The sequence below is a fragment of the Fringilla coelebs genome (assembly GCF_963513975.1).
Source record: "Fringilla coelebs genome assembly, chromosome: Z".
In the NCBI taxonomy this organism is placed as follows: domain Eukaryota; kingdom Metazoa; phylum Chordata; class Aves; order Passeriformes; family Fringillidae; genus Fringilla; species Fringilla coelebs.
Window position 1 is genome coordinate 53,934,363 of NC_140031.1, and position 21,290 is coordinate 53,955,652.

A 21,290-nucleotide genomic window follows, 5' to 3' on the forward strand; every position below is an offset into this window, starting at 1 on the left:
TCAATCTTACTCAATTCAATCTGCATGTCAGTTATAGTGTTGTCCTCTGATGATCATGTATTGAAGGTCATCTCTGTGGCCAGTCAACAGACAGTGATAGGTGTTTTGTGGATTTCAGATCTACTATAAATCCTTTCTGAACTGTTACACTACATCCACATCTGGTGGCATACTTGCTTTTATTTGCTCATCGTGGAATCTAGAGTCTGATTAATCTCTCTGTACCATTGTATATAGTACTGTGTTGCCTTTTCATTGAAGCAGCAAGAAATGTGACTTAAATAACATTTTTACCTAGTTCAGATGCTACAGCTTTCCTATAAAGTAAACTAGAACCTTCAGAGAAAGAATAACCCCTGGGAAGAAGAGGTGCAACACAGCACCTCTTTCATAAGTAATGGCATCGGTCCTCACCTTTATGAAGGACTCCCTTGCTGGTGAGTTTTGGGAGGGACAAGTGTCAAGGAGTAGAACCATAATGAAGTACCTGTGATTGAGCAAGGATTACATTGCTCTGTTAATTCTGTAAAAACTTGTCAGTTTGCCACCCAAATAAATGCCTAGACTGTGTAAAACATGGAGAAGAGTGACCTCTAGAAGAAAAATCAATGGCAATTCATATTTCATATGTCTATAATTGCTTGTGAGAGCAGGCAGCAGTTTGTTTATAGAGCAGCTTGTTCTACCAGGGATTGTTTCCTGACTTTTTCTTCTTTCTAGTGGTGATGCCTCGCATGGACTGTGAATTACAGCTAGACACAGCAATAGACAAGTTTTATTGGTGGTGATTTTTTATTATTGTTTTCACATTACTGTCTTCAGAATTGCTGCAATGTGTTCTGTTCCAACCAGTGCACTAATCTATAGTTACATGTAAATCGTGTTCACAACTGTTTCCTTGAAAGACTCATGAAGCTGGTTTTTTTACCTTCTCTTTAGTAGGCAAAGCTCTATCCTCCATGAAGTCATCCATTTGTTAGTATTTTAGCCATCAAACTGATTCCATTGTATGGCGATCATTTTTAAGCAATTTGTCAGAGAAGCAAGGCATTCTCACAGTCTGCTAATTTAAAGACAGAATTTTGAAAATGTCTTTTTTTCACCCTGCTTTGCTTTGTTTTTGGTTTTTTTTTTTTTGCTTTTTGAGAAGCTGTTGTAAGATTTGTATCCCCACTGAGGACCGAGATGTCATAGGGATAGAGAAAATGCCGCTCACTTTATGGATTACTGTTAGGTCAACAAAACTTTGGCAGCATTGATTAACTTGACAGTGAGTACAGCAGTACATTTATCACTTATGGCTGTGCTGTAGAAAATCTAATAAGAGGCAAACAATTCCCTTTAGAGCAGTAACAGGTTCACTGTGGCTAACGGTGCATGCACTGGAAATTTCTGACTTTAAATTATACCCTTGCTGCTAGTTGGGTCATTGACTCCAAGCTACTGCACTTTCACTACTATGTTCTGTATTATTAATTTGATCAAAGTTGTTTTAGCTTCTATAAATGTGTGCAAGCCATATATTGAAGTTCATATAAACTCATAAGCATTTTTGAAGAACGGATGCAAGAGGAACATGATCCAAGCTACATTGTAGAGAAGGTTCAGTTGCTTGTTATCACTACAAATGTTTGGGGTCTTACAAGGTAATAAAAGAAAAATTTTGGACTGTTGCTTATAAACCTGACTCTAATTCACAGATTTAAATAAAGCCTAAACCCAATCTATCTTACATTCAATGAGTTTCACTGATCGTTTAGAAGGCCTTTTTCCACATGTGCGAATATGTTCTTTTTCAATTACCAGTAATTACCTTAAAAATTTTATACACGCTGATTTACAGACATGTTCTTCCAGTTGCCTTCTTTTTGCGATAATAATGAGAACTGAATTGCTAAGGAGAGATTTTTTTTTTTTTGCCTTTCCTGTGTAGAAGCACGACTGCTTGACTACAAGTTACTGTTTGGTTATAATCTTATGGTGAAATTGGGGTTTATTCAGTATTTCTTGGTTTTACTTTAATAGAACTTTTCTCAAAGCCTGTGCACTGGAAAATGTCTTTGCATTGCAAATATTTTAGAAATCAAGGTTTTTTGGTTTTGTTTTGTTTTTTTAATTATACTGATTAGTCCTCTTAAATGGAAGCCCTGCATAAGATATTCTTCTGCAGAAGAATATCAAGCTTTTTCTTTCAGTTCAAATAACCAAATGTATGTAAAGGTCACATACCCAAATAATTGTGTTTCTAGAAACATGCAGGAAGGAAGATTGAAGAGAATTTGGTGTGAAGTGCAGATCAGAATATAGAGTGTGCAGCTTAACTTGTGGCTTTGTCATACAATCTGCAAAATTGCTGTTCAAATAAGAGAGTAATAATTTTAATTTTTTTTAATATTAGGATATCTGTTACACTAGACTAGAGAGCATTTGTGGGTAGCAGCTGTTATTTCAAGTATTTTATGCTATTTTAGGAAACTGTTTAAATTGGAGGTTTCGGTCTGCAGTATCTGTAAAAATGATGTTGTTTTCTTTGTTGGGAGAGAAGTATTCTACTTGAATCAATTGTCAAGAGGCTTAATGTAATAAGGCAGTTTGTGGTCTGACTAAAAGAAACACTGTGCAGAAGAAATTCCCATAGCAGTTTGTTTTTAACAGAAAAACTGAGTTCACCTGAACCATAAATACATTGAAAACTGAGGCTTAATAAGGTAGGGCAGCTTCAGAAGAAAGAGGGTTTGTTGTCCAATTGTAATGACTACAATTTAACCAAAGATCTGTGTTAATGATAGTGGAGCTCTATCAATACCATAACAGCTGATTCTTTGCAAGAAATGATCAAGCAAGTTGACATTAGTAACCTTTGCATAGTTAGGGGGAAAACACCACGAAATAGTGGCTCCTCTTTCCTTTTTATTTATTTTTTTAAATTTCCAGGATAGAAGTTGTGATTTTCACTCTTTTATTGCATTTTATAGGTATGAGACACATTTCCACACTTTCTCCTGGGTTCATACAATAAAGGAGTTACCCTACTGGCTGCTTTACTGAACAGAGACCTGGTATTGATTACCTATCACACTGGCATCAGAACTACTCTTAGGATTCAATTTTTTTGTTGTTTTGCATATTTTATTGATCAAAAGTGGTAAATGAGCATCAAGCGTGCAAGAAGACGATGAATTGTTTACTTGCATAAAATAACCTTTCAATAAGGGAAGATGCATTGCTCACACTTTTGGTGCTGTTCTGCTGCCCGAAGCAGATGGCATTCAGCTGCTATTGATTTGCTCCTATAGTTACAGAGCAGCATGTAACAAGGCATGCTCATTTCTCTGAAAGAGAGGTGAGGTTTTTTTGCCAGGGTGGCAGAAGTGAAAAAAGGAAGGATGGGGGGTTATGAGGGTTGTTTTGGGGTTGTGGGTTTCTTACAAGAAAAATGTTGAAGTGCTGTGAGAACAAAAAGCAGGAGTTCCGTGTTTGCAGAGGAAGGGAATTACTTTGTCCAGTTCTGGCACTTCTGATGACATTAATTCCTGATGCAGATTGAATCCATGAGCAACCAAGTACTTTGGATTTTAATAGAGCCAGAATTTAGCATTACAGGCTCCACACCACAAGTCTTAACTGCTGTGCGTTTTTAATTTATACATGTTTGTTTCTACTTGTGTAAATACTGTTGATTCATTAGCAAGACAAAATCATACTGCAATATGTTGAGATTGATTATGCAAACAGTTAATTTAACTGAAGAATAAAGAATTTAATAATTTGCTGCTGGATCTCTCCTGTATTGGAGGACATGCAGGCATGACAAAGTCAGCTTTCTCTGAAAATGTATGTGGAAGGATATTTAATGCAGAACTCTGGCATGAACAAGATCTCTAATTCTTTAGCAGATTTTAACAAAATGCACATTTGTGATAGAAGAGGGTATCAGCAAATATAGTATAGGCATGTTTGTTCTGAGACAAAATGTTTTAGTTAATTTGTAGTCTTAGTCGTGAAAGTAGTTTAGTGGGTGGTACTGAGGAGCAGGGTACAGTCCTTAATCAATCTGTTTTCACACAGAAGTAACCCATCTGTCAAGATCCACAAGTGTTGTGGTATAAGAGTTAAATTCAGACTCTTGGTGACAAAACTGGATGAGTTCAGTGTTACATATTAGAACCTTTCTTGCTCACCTGACTGTTCTGCAGTGACTTACTGCAGGAAATGATTACTGTTGCTTTTGGCTGACAGTCTTGAGCATCTTCCTGTTCCCAGGTTATTTAGGGAAATAAAATAATTTGCTCCATTACGACTGCTGTACTGACTTCTATTTATTTTATATTATGTATCTTTTTAATGAAAATAATGACTGAGTTATGACCCCAGCAAAATATTGTCATAGCATGGTTAGTAGCTAATTATTTATCAAAAATTTAATTTAAACATGCATATCAGTATCTATTAAAAATGTACTACTTCATCTATTTAAATTTTTTCTCTCTGACATTGATTTCAGTTTGCTTGTGTAATTTATGAAATGCTGTCTTATGCTTTTTTAATATCAATATATTAAGTGTCACTACATCTTGACCATTTCTTAGGATGTTTCTATAGCATAAGCAGGCAAGACATTGTCTGAACCCTTGACTTTAACCTGTTGGTTCCAATACATAGTAGATATTTCTTATGAATGTTTTTTCAAAGCAAATCTTTGGGATTTTTTCAGAAAACAGATGGTTTTTAATCAATTGCTAATGCTATCAGCACAGCATTTATTGTGTTGTTCTCAGTTGATTTGGTCTTGATCTCTTGTGGGGCTAAGGAAATGTTTGAAACGTAAGAATGTTTACAAACAGAAGTTAATACAAAGAACATGAATAAGTGTGTGTTTCAAAACAGGGTTTTTTCTTGCTATGAGAAAACCCTTTGTTTTCACAAATTTAAACAAATACATTCATATTCTTGTTCTATACCTGTGATGTCTATTTGTACTGTTAGGACTGACTGCAGTTTTCCTCATTTTCTCCAGTTTTCTTCATTTTCTCCATTTCTAAGTTTGTCAATGGTCAAAATATACTTTGTGCTTCTTTGCCATTATGTTAGCAACCACCCCTCAAGTCCAGAATCAAGATATCAAAGTAAATTTTTAGTATATTAAGTGAAAAAAAAAAACCAACCAAAAAACCTCAGTCCTGCACACAGATTTTTTTACCTCTCCTTTGCTGATTAAGGTAAGTAAGGTAAATGTCTAGCACACACAAGAAAATACAAGCATGTATTTTCTTGTTGACTAAAATTTAAGTAAGCTTCAGAATTTTTAAAATAAAGCTTGCCAATTTCATTGTTCTTACACTTCCAACACTACAAAATAGCCTGGAGTACTTATTCAGCATTGTATTTTGTGCTGAAAGGGCTACCAACACTCAAAACTAACAAACAAAACCCAAAAACCACCACTATATAAACCTAAATATATTTCATCAGCTATGTTACCCCTGTTTTACCTCTGAAAAAATGACACAATTGAGTTCATTAACCCCAGGTGAAGTGAATTCTCTGGGCTTTCTACATTCTCTTGTTTGGACTTCAGAGTGGGTACCTGCTGCTTAGTCTAATTAGTTTCAAAGGGAATGTAGAATCATTTCTCAAGAGTTTACCCTGACCCAATACGTCTGACAAGAAAATGTCAGAGATACAAAAGAAGAAGTTATTGTAGAGTTGAATAGCATTTTTGTTGCAGTATCTTGTAGAAATAATGCATATGAGGAAATCATGCTCAGATGACTTAAATTTTGATACAAGATTTGCATGAAATTGCCATTCTTGTGGAAAGCAAGACCTGTTTTCATAGATAAGTTCCTCAGACCTTACCAAACATCTGTCTCTTCCCTTGTTCTGAGCAAAGCCAGCAAAACGAGAGCTGTGGGAGATTCCTCATGAAGCTAAAAAGAAGTGAAAATGCTGTAATAGCTATCAGCAACTCACTCCCCCAATCTCTAATGGCCATTCTAAGATCCATCGTTGTTTTGTTACATTTTTTCCAATATGCATCACTTGGAGCAATGTTCTGTGTGCAGGCAGTTCTTGTGGCTGGTTTGTACCTAGAGTGTTTTATGAGGAAATTCTGGCATTTACTAGTGACTCTGCTGGTCTGGGGGTTGTGTAAGAGGACTCAGATGCTGCCTGTCTCAGGTGAGCATCATGGTGCTCCATGGCACTGCCAGTTGAAGCTTGCCCTGGGAGAGGGACTGGGTAAATGAGGGCGGAGTAAATGAGGCACCTTGCTTCTCCTGAATGTTCAGTGGTTTTTTTACGATAGCATATTTCTATTTAGTTCTTTTAAGCTTTTAGAAAACACTACTGCAATCTACTGTGTATGGTAATTGCAAATATGGTTGCTTTTTTATAAGCCTTCTTCCTCTGTACTCTTGAGAGAACTTTTCCAAGCCTGACTACCTAATTTCTGTATCTTCCTAGAATGTGTATTTTCTGGATCTACTGAGATATATATATGGAGAGAGAGTGTTATCTAAGGTATTCGTGCACCTGTTTGTAATCACCACCACTATTCACATTGTCTTTATTACTTGTTAATTTTTCATGTTCCCAGTGGTCAGCTACTTCTGAAAAATACTTCAATTTATGCATTTTGAAATCAGCATCTAATTTTGTGTCGGTCATTAGTGGATGTATTTACTCTTTGCATTACTCTGTCACTTATTTTTAAAAGCCTTTCTTGTTCCTCCTAAGTTTTTATAATGTCATTAACTTGGCCTGCCCTTTTTTTCCTTTCTGCCTGATTCTTTTCCTTTTGCTCTGTTGATTTCTTCATTTCTCATCCAGCTTTGTCTTAACCTCCAATCCTTTGAGCAGTGTCTCAGGAAATTGTATTGACCATTTCCTTTCATTTGTATTTTTCAAAGGAACTGTTCTTGCACTTTGTTTCTAATCTTTGAAGGACTAGTCTCCTCTTTTACTGAAGAGAAGTTCACTGTTTGCTCCCACTAAATTATGTTCCCAGTTTTCTGGAAAAAAAAAATCAATATTTTATTTTCACATGAAATGGGTTATATTTGTAGACTTAGCCACAAGTCTGCACTTAGTAGTTAAATATTAGTTGGAACTGTAACTGTGTTTTCAACTAGCTTTCTAACTAAAGTGCTCTCATCTTTAGACCTATGTGGTAGTATTTTTAATTAAAATCAGTAAACTGCCTTGCAATGTAAGTTATAGATGCTGTCATGAATTTCTGCATACACATTTTCACTGATGATCCAGTAGTCATTTAAACTATTGGGCTTTGCTTTCATCTAATTTATCCTTTGCATAGCTTGAGATTACTATGATAAATGGATTTGTCACTCACGAGATACCATGGGAGTTTTAAGCTCACAGGAAGTATCCTTCAGTCTTGAGGTTCAGAGGGGCAATTCCCCTCTGTCCTTCTTTTTTTAAAACTCTTGTGACTTTACATTATCTTTCAGATAGTTCAGCTGGAACTTCTGGATCTTCATTGGTTGTATTTTGTTTTATAATACATATAGTCAGTATTTGTTCCCTTTCAAGCTCCACTGCATGGATGTCACTCGTACTGTTGACTTCCCTTTGATACAGTGTGGGAATGCTAACTAGCTTGTGCTTCATATGGAGCATCACCTCTGTGTTGTTGTGCATGTGTTTGCACACTTCTCAAAACTTTATACAGCACATTTGATAACTTTGTACTGTTCTTACATATGTAAATACTTGCGGTAGTAATGAAAAGTGGAAATTCTTTTTAGAATTAATCCCAGTAAATAACCTCTAACAAGCCTCACTGAACAAGGGAGTGGGTTTCTTCACAGTTCTTCTCAATGGACATTACAAAACATGATTGTATCTGCTATTACTTTAAAAAAGAAAAGCTTAATCATTCAAGTCTGGTTCCTTTGTCTACCTGGTTTTTAGCTAATGTGTTCTTTTGATAACCTTTTTATCATTTCGTGGGACTGTGTAAAGCAGTTCAGGAAAAGCAGGTTAATAGAAGAATATAGACTCTAAAATGTTCTGAAAGATGTGGATTTTGGTCCCAGTGGAGACTGACACTCTAGCCTACTTACTGTAGCTGGAATGTATTGATTTTCTTTTCCCCCATTTTAGCTGCACCACTGAATTAGGTATTGTGAAGCATCTTTTCCTGTGAAGAGAGGAAAAACTGTCATGAACTTTTTCACCCTAACAGTACAGCCTTTCAAACTAAACCCGATTGCATAGAAAAGTCTGTAAAAACCCTGTAACTCAGCTCCCACCTCTCTTTTCTCCCTTTCCAACAGTTCTTCCAGCAACCTCAAGAAAGTGTGATAGATGATTGTAAGAAATTGATTTTTAAATCTTTCTTTATTAAAACCAGCAATAATAATAATAATAATAATAATAATAATAATAATAATAATAATAATAATAATAATAATAATAATAATAATAATAATAATAGAAAATTATGCATTTCTGTGGCATGATCTCTGAAGGTTAGCAAAGTGGTCTTGTTCAGGTTTTCAGCGAGATGTTCAGTTACTGCTATAATTGGCTGATGAGTAGGTTTGGGCCTAACTAGAATGCCAGTGTTCGATTTCACTGTCTTCTGTGAAGATATGTCACCATTTACCCTGGCTTTAGTGACAATTTTCTAAAAAGGAAACTCATGGGAAATCATTATGCTGTTTATATGTCTCCGTTGTTGGAGAGCATTATCCTGTGATATTTTAGCACTGTTTTCCACTGCATGATGGCATCTAGCTAAGGTTAAGGCAGAACAAGTCCCTTTGCAATTTTGTGACTATGTTTTACTTACTGAAGGAGAAAAGATAACCGACAATTAAGTATTTCAGATGTCACTGAAAGAACATGTGCAACTAATCAATGACACCTTTAGGGAACATGATTTTATGAAACTGATAAGGTAGAAAAATTGGGGATTTTATGATTTGTCTTACATAATAATAATTGCACCTTTCCAATGAAAAAGACATTTCTACTGATGTAAACATCAGACTTTCCCTTGTGTTGTGTTGTGGGTTTTTCTCCTGAAGCACAGAATAGTTCATTAAAGTGTGACAGTAACAGATAAATACCCTTTACAATTTTCTAAGAAAATATGGCACTTTTAGTTCAGCTGAAATCAATGAGTTGAAAAATGTATTTCTGGAGTCACTTCCCAAATCACTTGCTAGAGGTTGTATTAGGTTTAGTTTTGGGGGAAGAGGGAGTTTTATTTTGTTTAGGAAGGAAACATCCTGGGGATTTTTTCTTAAATTAGCTTACTTAGCACTCTGGGGCTCATATTTGAAATGAATTGCTATGATCTTGATAGAATTTGGATGCAAGAAAAATTCACATTACAAAGAACTAATTGTGAGTTTTTATTTCTTTGAAAATATTTATCTTTCAGTTTCTGACGGCAGAGCAAATAAGATAGCTAGTCATGCCTACAAGCCAATATCATATATTCACTTGAACAAATGCTGCAGTTGAGCATATTACATCACAAATTATAGGTAGTGGTTGAGAAACTTTACCTGCTGGTTCCTTTTCTACACACCTATCATGTAAAGATGGTGAGGTTTGCAAATATGAATTCTTACAAGTTTTCAGACAGAAGTAAAAGCTCTGTTGTATTATGGGTTGTTCCAGCCAATTATAATAACATTTCTAATTTAAGAGTAATTTTTTTTAACTTAAATAGGAAGCTGAGAATGCTAAGATTTTTTTCTGTATCCACACGCCTAATCCATTGTGGCTGGTTGGTGCTTGTAGAGGTTTTATTTTAGTTTTGGTTGGTTGGTCAGTTTGGGGTTTGTGTGGTTTTTTGTTGGCTTTTCTTTGTTTTGATTTAGTTTTGTTGTTGTTATCAGGCTTTATTTTTCTCCTTTCCTTTGGTTTCCATTGTGTATTTTAAATGGCAAGATTATATCCTCACCTCTTGTTGAATCAAAGCCAGTGAAGTCAAGCCAGACGATAATTTGCCCCCTATTAGTATAATTAACTTGTAAACTTCATATTTTTATTTTTCATACTTAAAAATCTGTGTCACATTACATTACATCAGTTGCAAAATCCTCCTTTGGTCAATGCAGTCATTCCTTCCTTTATAAAATTCTCAAAATGACAAAATTCCTAATCAGCAGAGGTGGTGGACAAATACAGTGCTGTGCAAAATTGCTTCTCTTCAAATTCTACATTTTTAAGTTTAGTGATCACCAAGGCAAAGTTATTGACCATTAACAAACTCTGTGGCTTAACAGACTAAAATGGGTACTATTTGCTTGCATCTTTTTGTGAAAGGTATTTGGTCCAGCCAGGATTAGCAGGACTTTGGTTGACTTGATACATGTTGTGGCGAGGGGAAAAAAAAAAACCAAACAACCAAAATAGAATGAGATATTAATCTCAAGTGAGTGGAAGTAGAAGCAAATAGGCTTGTAAGACCTGTCAGTAGTTTTCCTTTTATAAAATGGTGTATCCTTCTGTTCTTCCCTGCTCCATTCAGCAGCTTCAGCAGGCAGCTCAGCTTTTAGAAAAAGCTGTCAAGAGTTGTATGTATGAAGTTGCACATAAGTACTGGACGCCCTTAAACATCTTTCTACAACTTTTTGTGGTTCCTTATCGCATATAATTAGCAAGATGGTTTTATTTGAGCCAGTCATACACATTTCTATGCAATTCACACACTCTCTGAATATGCATCCGCCTCCACACCTTCTTTTGTGCATAACCTGAATGCAGAATGGGATAAATTTTTCAGCAGCAGAGTGCTGATTTTGCAGAATGCAAACAGAGTGGCATTTTTTAATGCAGCATCTTCGTATAGAGGTGAACTGAAAGGCTTAACACTTACCAACATCTTAGACCTCCTTGTTTGTTACATTCCTTAAAATCTAGAACAGAAAAGTTCAAAAGCTGCATTTTTCCCTGCTCTTTTTTTCAAACATTTTAGTGATGGCCTCAGCTGTTAAGAAAGTATAGTCTCTGAATTCAGACTTGCAAATTTAACATAAAAAAATATCCAGTTCTCAAATAACTTTGCTTTTAAATGCTTTTAAGTCCATTCACATCTTATGTAATTTTAATATAAAGCAGGTTTTCCTTGCACAAATAACCAAATCATTTGCTATAAAACCTACTATACCATCTAGATGACTTCTAGATGTCTATTTCAACCTTTCTTTTTCTTTTGTGATCCTGCTGTCCTCTATGTACCAGTGTCTCCCTTGTGATATTGTAATGTAAAAGAATACACAGGCAGGAGTAAGTTACCTTCTGAATGTAAGAGTAACGTGTCTTTCCAGACTTGTTTCTTCTCTATATTTATTTCTTCTATCATGGGGTGGTAAAGTGAACAGGATGAACATGGAAAGCTTTGCTTCTGGGAGGCAATTTAATTTTAAATCCAGTGCAGTTTCTTCCATACATATATTCACTTCAAATCAGGTCTTTATGAAGGAAATCTCTTTAAGAAAACTTATGGCTTCATTTTTCTTGTGAAGTACACATGTTTTCAGAATGCATGTCAGTATGAACAGTAAAGAAATAGGGGTTTATCTTTCATGTGAGACATTGGTTGAATATATGAACTGTTTTTCTTTGCCTTGTGAAAACTCTAGATTATCTCATCAAGGGAAAAAACAGAGGATGTAGTCTGGCCATTATGTGGCCGTTGTATCACAGTTGTGGAAGAATGTGGCAAGTCTGGCCAGCAGCTGCGTGGTCAGAGCTTTGTCATTCAGAGTGGTAGTGCAGATACATGGAGCATATTGTAAGCTGACCTGTCAAGCCAAACAAGGAGTTTCCCTTGTTTTCATTTACCGAGACGTGCATTAATATAACTGCACAAAGTGAAGACTCCTCTACTCATAAGCCAGATGGTAGTCTTCTGTGAGGTGAACATGAAAGCACTAAGCTGAGGCTGTTTTATTTTATATTTTAAATAAACAGAACTTTATTCACAAATGAGCATGCCAGCAACTTAGTTCCCGAATCAGACATATCTGAGAGGAATATAGGTTTGCACCTACATTCAGCTTTTGCTACTACATTCTTTTTCACCTGATGGCAGGTGAAAAAGAATGTAGTAGCATAAGCTGAATGTATTTCTAAGTGATTCATCAAGAACTGTGGTTTTCCTATTAAAATGAGGCATTCCAAAATAGGTGTAAAAATGAAGAACTGAAAAGTATTGCAAGAGAGAAATGTTTCTGTAGCTTGAATGGAACTGTGCAATATCTAAAATATTTTTTTAAATTTGGGGTTCTATTGTGCCTTTTTTTTTACAGACAGTCATTTTAGAAAATGAAGAGCTTCCTAAGATATTTCTCGATTTTCTGAATGTTCGTCATGTACCTACCTTGCCAAAAGCAGAAAGCTGTGGGTAAGCTCTCCTTTACTGAAAAATACATGGAGGCCAAAAGGCCCATATCCACTCAGTGCTGATGCAATTCCATTGACTTAAAATGGTCTTGCTGCCAACTCTAACACTGTAAAATAAATGGGCATTAGGTTCATGTTAAGTATGTTTATATATCCCCAAAAGGTCATAAAATAAATCCAGCATGTTCAATGACAGAAGGGAAGTTAAATGTAATATTCTTGGAAAGCAAAGGAGAGCTTAGATGAGAAAAATATGACTTTCTTGTAGATCATGAAGTATCTACTGAAATGTAAGATATTCATAAGCACTCAGTAAAATTGCATAGAAAGCCTTTGCATGTGTTTTATGAACATAGTATCTGCACAAAATAGTGCATCATTCCATGATCATTTTATAATCTCACGCTGTGTTCAAAAATGAGCTTCTTTCACCTTTCTGATGACATTACCCCAATGACCTGATTGCCCATCCCCTGGAAGGGTTCCTAACCAGCTGCGGAAGAGAATCTTGGTACGACCAGTGTAAGGGCTACAGAAGTACCCAAACCAGTGTAACTGGAAGCTCTGTTACCATCTGCAGCTGTGAGCTTTCTAGGCAGAATTTCTTTTGCTATATAAGATGATGTGGTTGATAGTGCAGAAGCATTACCATTCTGCTCCCCAGAAAGCCACATGGCCCTTTTCAACTTTGGGGCACGCTGTTTAGATCTGAGGTTGTGAAAAGGCAAATTTACCTGAAGATAATTTTGAGGCCCTCTTACCCCTGGAGGTCTCTATGGCACAGGGCAGTGTCCAGACTGACTCAGAAGCTACCAGGCTTGTAGTTTTCACTTGCAGTTAATGACATCAGCCAGTATCCTCAGTGGAACTACACCTCAGCACTCCACAGATAGATATATGGAAATTAATCTGTTACAGTAAAATGGATGGTGTCATTTTCAAGTAGTGGTGGTTGTAAAATGATACAATCTCCCATGTATATTTCCTTATGTGCTATTATGTGGCCACTGACCAGAAGAAGATTGCTCCCTTTGGTCATTCTTAAAGGATTTGGGGATTTTAATTGTAAAATTAATTTTGTTGTAACCAAAGCTTCCTGTCACTTGCAGCTCTTTTGATGAAACAGAATCTGAAGAATCAAGGTGAGTGTGATTTCTACTCTTTATAGGGCATCTGATTAATAAACTGTTTAAATTATTGCCATTTAATTTTTTCCTTGCAGTTAACAAATTAGAAGTAGTTTAGCATTAAAATTGTATTTGTTAAATATTACCACCAGCTGTGCTGTATCTATCAGTTTTTAGTGTGACTAGAACATCCTTATGCTAGTGTTGAGAAATTCTTTACAAAACTGACAGAACACTGCCAGCTCTGAAATATATCTGGGAATGTATTTTTTTGCAGCAAGAAGATTTAGCAGAAGAAATTAGAGATCTGGGTTCTTCCCCTTGCATTTGATAAGAGCTCCATCTGCATCTGTTGGCACTACTTGGAATGTATAGGTACAGAGCAGAGTGGAGAGAGCTGGGGGAGGCTGCTCATGCTATGGCCAAGGACGAGAATCAGGCCTCGGGGGATTCCAAGGGCTTATCTCCACAGATTATGGATACAGCAACTGCTTTGGGGGCTGTTAGAACATGGTGACTTTTTGAGTAAGATTGGTGGCCTGGAGAGCCTGGCTGTAGATGGTGTTGTAGATGCTGCTCTGCTCCCTGGCACGTTGCTCCCACATGCCAGGGAGCAGAGCAGCATCAGGAGGTCTCAGAGCTGCAAGCCAGTCCTCCTGGATGCCGCCCCTTCACTCCAGCTTGACATTGAAGGTTTCACTGTATGGCTTAGGAGCAGTGAGCTTTGCTTCCTGGAGGTGGAGCCTGCCCTTCTGGGCAGCACTGGTGTGTGTGGAACCGCACCGCATGGTTCCTGGCAGTTCAACCACCTCACTTTATCAAAGCTAGTTTGTAGAACAGTCTGTTTGCTGTCCCTTGATACTGACATCCCTGTTCTTGACCTTTCCAGCAAACTGTCCCACCAGCCTGTGCTGCTGTTCCTAAGGGATCCATATGTCTTGCCTAAAGCCAACGGTAATCAAACCTGTCATCTCTTAACAGCACTTTACTGATCTGACCCTGCACTGCATAAACCACATTATTATTATTATTAATACTGGCCTAGTCAAATGACACTGGTCCAAAATCTAATAACCTGCCAATAAAACAATAGTTCTCGGGTAAGAAACCATTAAAACACTAAGTGGGGTGGGTGATTTGTAAAAGGGTGGAATTTTCCCCCCAGTTGTTCTCTGAGGCAAACCTACTGAGAATTCAAATCAAAAGAAGGAGAACACTGGTTTTCTTTTCTTGTTGTTGACCCTTTGGCTGTTTTGCCTGAAGGTTTTGAACTCGGAGGCCCAGTCCTTTTTAAGTGCTTTTTCCCTAAACACCAGCTGGTCTACTGCAAGCATGTTTGTATTTCCATTTGGATTATTATTATTATTTCTTATCATTTATAACCTCTGGAGCTCTTTATGGGGGAAAAAAGTGTACTTAATGTGTAAGTGATGTATTCCACAGGACATTTACATTAGACTTAGGTGGTTCAAAAGGGCATTGGAAATTGTTATAAACTCTTCTTTTTAATATAAAAAGTTCTTTGAATTAATAATTCAGAGAATTTACCCTATGTCAAATTCAATGTGTGCAGGGAAAAAAAAATACCATTTTCAGAGTGGGTTCCTCTTGGCTTTGTCATTTTACTTGTTCGAACATGTTATTTCTAATAAATATGTAATATGCTTTCAGAAGAGAATTTTCTCCCTGAGCTGCACATAAATTCTTTTTTAATGTGGCATTTTGTTTCATTTTACAAAATACTGTTTAGAAATCAGATTCTCACACTGCCTTAAAATTAATTAAATTTTTAAGAATAAATTTAGGAAAGAACACTTTTTTTGCTTTTCCTAGACAATGGAGTGTACTTCCTTGATATTTTCTCAAGGTGTTTCTAAATACTTGAGGGAAGGGCATAAGGAAGACAAAGCCAGTCTCTTTTCTGTGCTGCCCAGTGACAGAATTAGAACATAAGGAATATTTTCCCAAGCCCAGATACAGGTTGTCCAGAGTGGTGTTGGGTTTCCACTCTTGGAGACACTCAGAAGCTGCCTGGCCAGGGTCCTGGGTGACTGCCTGCAGGTGCTCCTCTTGAACAGGGGCTTGGACCAGATCACCTCCAGTCATTTCCCAGCTGCAGCTATTCTGTGGTTCTGCTGTTTTTTCAAGCTGTTTACCAAAACCATAGGGACAAGCTTATATATTTTGAGAGGGTTAAGCAGTCTCTCTTGCAAACAATGTCCATGCTAGCTAGTAGTGGGGCCAAACACTGCTGACCCTATGAAGTCTTACTGAACTCCAATATGTAACTAGAGTGAAACGCAGACAACAGAGGTCCAGTGTGATTCAAGTCCACATCAGAAGATACATTACAAGGTTGTTTAGCTTTTACTTTGACTTAGCACTCGTCTGATTTCACAGACTGAATGTTCATTTGAGGCTGAAGTGCAGATCACAAAATCGATGAACCAAAGCACGGTAAGGGGAGGGGGTCACTGCACAGGGTCACGTCTGACCCAAGTGACAACAGTAATGAAGAATCACCCACAGAGTAGCCTCTGTTTAAAATTTGGTCCAGATGCTGCCTATACTAGTATTTCAAGTGAGCCACACTGCATGTCTTAATCTTTGTGTTTAATGCTCTTCCAAATTGTATACTTGATTCCTCAAGAGCCTGGTATACATGAACATCATGTAACTCCATACCATTCTGAAGAGAGAAAATGGATTTCATATACAGTTATCCCAAAAAACTGATATGGTGCTTAGTATTTCCAGCCCACATGTAACATTTTGCTGTAAGACTTCAAGATTCTCCAGTTGGGTGATGGTATTTATCTCCTTTCCATAATGTGTACTCTGAGTAAGGCTCCTTTTTGTGAAATCATTAGGAACTTTCCAATTAATTTGGTAACTGTTCTTTGAAGTAATGCAAAAAAGCATTAAGATAAAGCCCTCTTCTAATGAGTAATAGGTTTAAATATTCAGTAGGCCTCATTAATGACATATGATATAAAGGACATTTCAGACTCTCGCCAAGGCATTTTCTGACCTTGATCCACAGTATTTAGAATTTTATACAGCAGGTGAATATTCTTTGTATTTGAAAACCCTAAAATATCAAATTCACTGCAAGTCATTCTTTAACCAAATGAATTAAAACACAAATTAGAATGTGACCTTTAAAAAAGGAAGAAGAAAACCAAGTCCTGAGTCTAGAGCCTCTACTAGTTGACTTAAGTCTAGTTAGAAAGAAACAAAGTTTTTACAAAACTACCATTGCCTTTAATTCTTCTTATTTGTTTTTAGTTTGCAGCACAGAGAAAATATAGATGAGCTTTCTAAAATTTTCCCTCTCAGATCAGTTCTTACTTTGATAGACTCTGATTCCTTTGTAAAAACAGCCAAGGTTGTTCAAGCTATGACCAAACGTAAGTGTCCATTAAAAAATAACTATTTATTGTATGTTGTCTTTGAAGAAGGTAAATTTCAATCAGAAGTCTTTCCTGGATACAGGAATGCCTGTGTTAACATATTTCAATAAATAGGAAATAGTGTGAGTTTTAAACAAAATAAAAAACTGTTTCTGGAATATAATACTTGGAGAACATTTTTACCCTGTCATTGCACTGTGATTTGTCTTTTTAAAATACAATCTTGCCACTACTCTAGTGACTGGGCTTTAAGCACTGTTAAGCTGCAAGACAGTTTTTCCAGAAATAAGATCCACAGTTACAAACCTCATTGATTTTCAGATTTCCCTTTTTCATGATGTATTTAACAGTCTGAGGGCCCAAGTGCACATTACTTTTTGTGTAAGGGTATGGGGAGAAAGAAAAAATGAATGTTCTCAAGAAAAATAAAGGAAAAAACCTAATATGCTTCAAATTGGAGATGATACTTTGGAAGCTAAAAAAGTGGGATCTGAGATTTACTGTCAGTTTTTTGAAAATTGTTCTGATGATTCTTTAAACCATGCAAGGGTCACAGATCTGCAAGACGGTGCTTTGTTGTGTTCATACTTAAGTTTTTTATATATATATATATATATATATATGTACTTTAGTTGCATTTAACTTGAATTGATATGCTTAATTCTTTAAGCAGAAAAGGCACACATTAAATCTAACGTTGTGAGGATGTATAATTCTGAAAATGAACCCTTATTTTCCTACATAAACTTTGTTATAGAAGAACCAATAAAAACTGGTTTCTGGAACTGCGTCATTTAATCTACAAGGAAAGCATCAGATCTCCTTTACAAGTGAATTTTGGTAACATCAATGACAACTGCATAGGGTTATTCTACCAGGGTAATTTGGGACAGATGATCTTACAGGACTTGAGGAAACACTAATGGATTCAAAATACTAGCAAGTAATTTATAATTATGGCTTACTATGAGAAGCTGGGTAGAATTATGCATATGTTGTTTATAGGGGAGCTTACCATTCATAAAAATATCCTAAAGTATCTGTGTTCATAACATCTGCCATATTCTGAAATCACTTTAATAATAACAATGAAATAACACATGTAAGACAATAAGGATTGCTTTTACAGGGTCCAAATCTACCTTTGCTCAATATTTTTTTACTTCCAAAATTATTTATGTGAAAGAATTAGGGGCAACCCTAATTTCCACCCACACTAAGTAATGTAATGTATCAAGTACTAATGATTTTTATAAAAGTTGCATCTCCTCTTTGTGAATACCTATAGGTTGATAGGTTTGTTTCATGCGGAAAATTCCACAGCAGGAACCGTCTGCTCTTAGCAGGAAATCCATTTCTAGCATACTAACAATTTTAAGGTTGTAAGATATGTTCATAAATTCTTAGTTTTAATGCCTGGTGATTTAAATAGAGCCTTCATTTAAACTTCAGGTGTTGGTGCATTTCAAAAATCTTTTCAATTCAACAGTGTACATCCACGTACATGGATCTATTATTGTGTTCTATCAGGCAATTCCTTCATGCCAAATGGAATGTGAAAATTAACTGGCAGTTTCCTCTGCATCCGTGAGCAAAGTAGTGGGATTTTTTTCTTTCAAGTACTGTAGGATGACATTTTGTAATGTGACATTTTATGTTGATTGGACAATGTGAAAATTTCTTGCCTCAAATAATCATTTTTGTACAGGCATCCTCAAGTCTTCTCAGTCTAAACGTTGCTGTAAACCACAATACAAGAAACAGCTCTGAAGTATTCCCAGTAGTAACCTAGAAATTTCTTCAAGTATATTGAGATTTTGTTAGAAACTGAATTGCCAGTGTAATCCATCTTCCTTGTGAGAAAAGATTCAGATAAAGAGCTGGAGCTTAGCAGCCTTAAGTATTAGAACATCCCTTTAAATCAATAAGCTACAAATCTGGCAGCGCATTCATGCAATGCCCACTGCTACCCTAAAGTGGCTTTAGTGCTGAAACAGCATTACTAATAGCACATCCTCAACGTGGATAAACAGTTGAGTGATGCAGTAACCCAAAGTAAATGAGGCCTTACCTAGTTAAGTTTCACAAAAACATTTATATTGTACTGACATGGAATAAGAAAGTAAGTTTCTTTCTTTTTTTTTCCCCCCCCCTTTTTTTTCAGATGACTTTCCAAACGTAGTTATAGACGGCATTCTACATGGAATATTTTATCCTCACCTACTGCCCAGGTAGAAGCAATACAAGGCAAGAAGAAGGTGAAGTCATGGTTAATAGAATTAACAGTAATAAAATTCTGTGATGTGAAAATTATGCTCAGAAGCAAGAGGCACAACCTCAGATAAAGTTCAAGCATTATGTCTTTTTAAATAAAATCATTGTCATTACAGTTGCTGCTTTTAAAAAAAGATATGGAAACAACAGTATTGAAGTTATTTATACTTTCTATATATTGACATGCTCTATTTAACACTAAATATTCTAAGTCATACACTGAATTATGCTAACCTTTGAAGAGAAAAGTTTTACTAATTATTTCTATAATTTCTCTTAAAGCAAACACTAAACCATTTTGCACCAGGATTTTTCCCCAGCACATTACCCATTGCTGGCACTGGATGGATTAAAAGTGCTGAAGAGAGTGTGTGCAGAATTGGAAATACGCTTTCACATTCTGAAACAGATAGCACTCTCTGAGTTCTAGATTTCAGTTTTAATTATTTTACTTACCAGGAGCTTCTATGGGACTTTTGCACATCTCCATTCAGTTATGACATCTAACCTGTGTGTTTGTTTACTCTCCACACCAACTTGCTGACTGTATTCCATATATTAACATTTTATAAGTCACAGAACATACAACTCTGTGGTAAACTAAAGCAAGAATATTATGATCAAACTAAAACTGATACATATATATGTATGTTCAGATTTAACTGGAAATTTGTATGTGTGCTACTGGACATTACAAAATAAATTACTACGACATGAATGTACCACTTCAGTGTTTTTTTGTGAAATTTTTCTATTGAAATTTTTTTGAGATTCTGTCCTCTGAGATGTATCTCACAGATGTCTGTCTCCCCAAGTGTGAGAAAATACCTGTGTGTCTGCTCATTTAAAGCTCTTACTCTTACCTTAGCTGAACATGGTAGTCTTGGTGAAAAAAATTAAGGTTAATGGAGCACAGAGTAAGTCACTGGGCTCATCAGCAGAAGGGAGTGCTACACAAAAGCAGCAATGGCGAAGCTGGGCACAAACATAAGTCAGATCCTTAGAGACACACAGGTTGCCTGCTCTAACTAGTAAATATGTTTGGAAGCCATGTGGGGAGAGTGGAAAGCTGGGACTTCAAAAAAAGGTAGGCCTGTGACTGCAGCACTTGTTCAGGTACCATAACTTTATGAGGTCTGTAAGCTCAGCCTCCAGGAGAGCTTTCAGCTACTGGCAGACTGAGGCATTCTCACTCCTGCTTGCTAACCCTGCTCCCAGAGCTGCTTTTCAGAGAATTTTACTTTAAACAGCTAGTAGAAAGAAAAGTCATCAGGGGTAAAAAGGAAATCTGATTGCCTAGTCCTACGCAAATTTAGAGGCCCTTGCCAAGTTCTCCAGTTCTGTTTGCAGAGGACAATAATCCTTTCACAGGTCTCTGAAAAGAAGTGTCAGCATTTACCTTCAGGAGAGGCCCCGGGGTTGTGGATGAAGAACCAGCAGGACCATCTTCTAACTGTAAATGATATGTCAGGAGAACCTAGGGTAATTCCCTGCCCACAGTTTTTTCCCGGTCCCTTTGAGCGGAATGCCAGTAGGTACCTACAAGCTCTGGTGCTGCAGCAGCCTCTTCTGCTCTAAATCACTTTGGCTCTGGATACCTCAGACCTTCAGGATGCCCTTCACGAAATGAGTCAGTACAAAGAGGAGTGGTGTGCTGCTTGCCTGTGTTACAGGAGGATGAGCCCTTCATCAGATCTTGGCACTGACTCTTCCATCTTGAGTTCTAAAACAGTCAACTCAAAACAAAAAAATCCATGTATCTGCCCTGAACTTAATACAGGTGTCTTAATACAAGTATTACCCTACACTGACCTCCTCTGAAAGCTACCAGTTGTCAGCTTAAGAGTTATTTATGAAGCATCACCAAAAAAATGAACCTGAAGTTCTCAAACTTACAGCAAAACATAAAGTGTTGGAGCTTTAAAATAAGTAACATTAGTTAAGTGTTACAAAATTCACCATGCTGCAAAACAAGAATTCTTCTGTTCTAATCAGTTTCTAACAGTTTCAACTACCTTATTCAATAATAAGACAGAAAAGCTGCTTGTTCTTGATCACAGAATGGTATCTCAATACTGTGGTTTTA

General features: G+C 36.5%; 1 protein-coding gene across 1 annotated transcript in view; it reads left to right on the forward strand.

The window, feature by feature from the left end:
* SNX24 (sorting nexin 24) overlaps positions 1-19,923 on the forward strand; it is an 85,654-nt gene extending 65,731 nt beyond the window's left edge. The window contains exons 4-7 of the mRNA XM_084225086.1: positions 12,297-12,391; positions 13,500-13,532; positions 14,407-14,471; positions 19,095-19,923. Of these exons, the coding sequence (XP_084081212.1) occupies positions 12,297-12,391; positions 13,500-13,532; positions 14,407-14,471; positions 19,095-19,165 (264 nt within the window). The 3' untranslated portion in view covers positions 19,166-19,923. The remainder of the gene's footprint in view (positions 1-12,296; positions 12,392-13,499; positions 13,533-14,406; positions 14,472-19,094) is intronic.
* Positions 19,924-21,290: the final 1,367 nt, after the last annotated feature.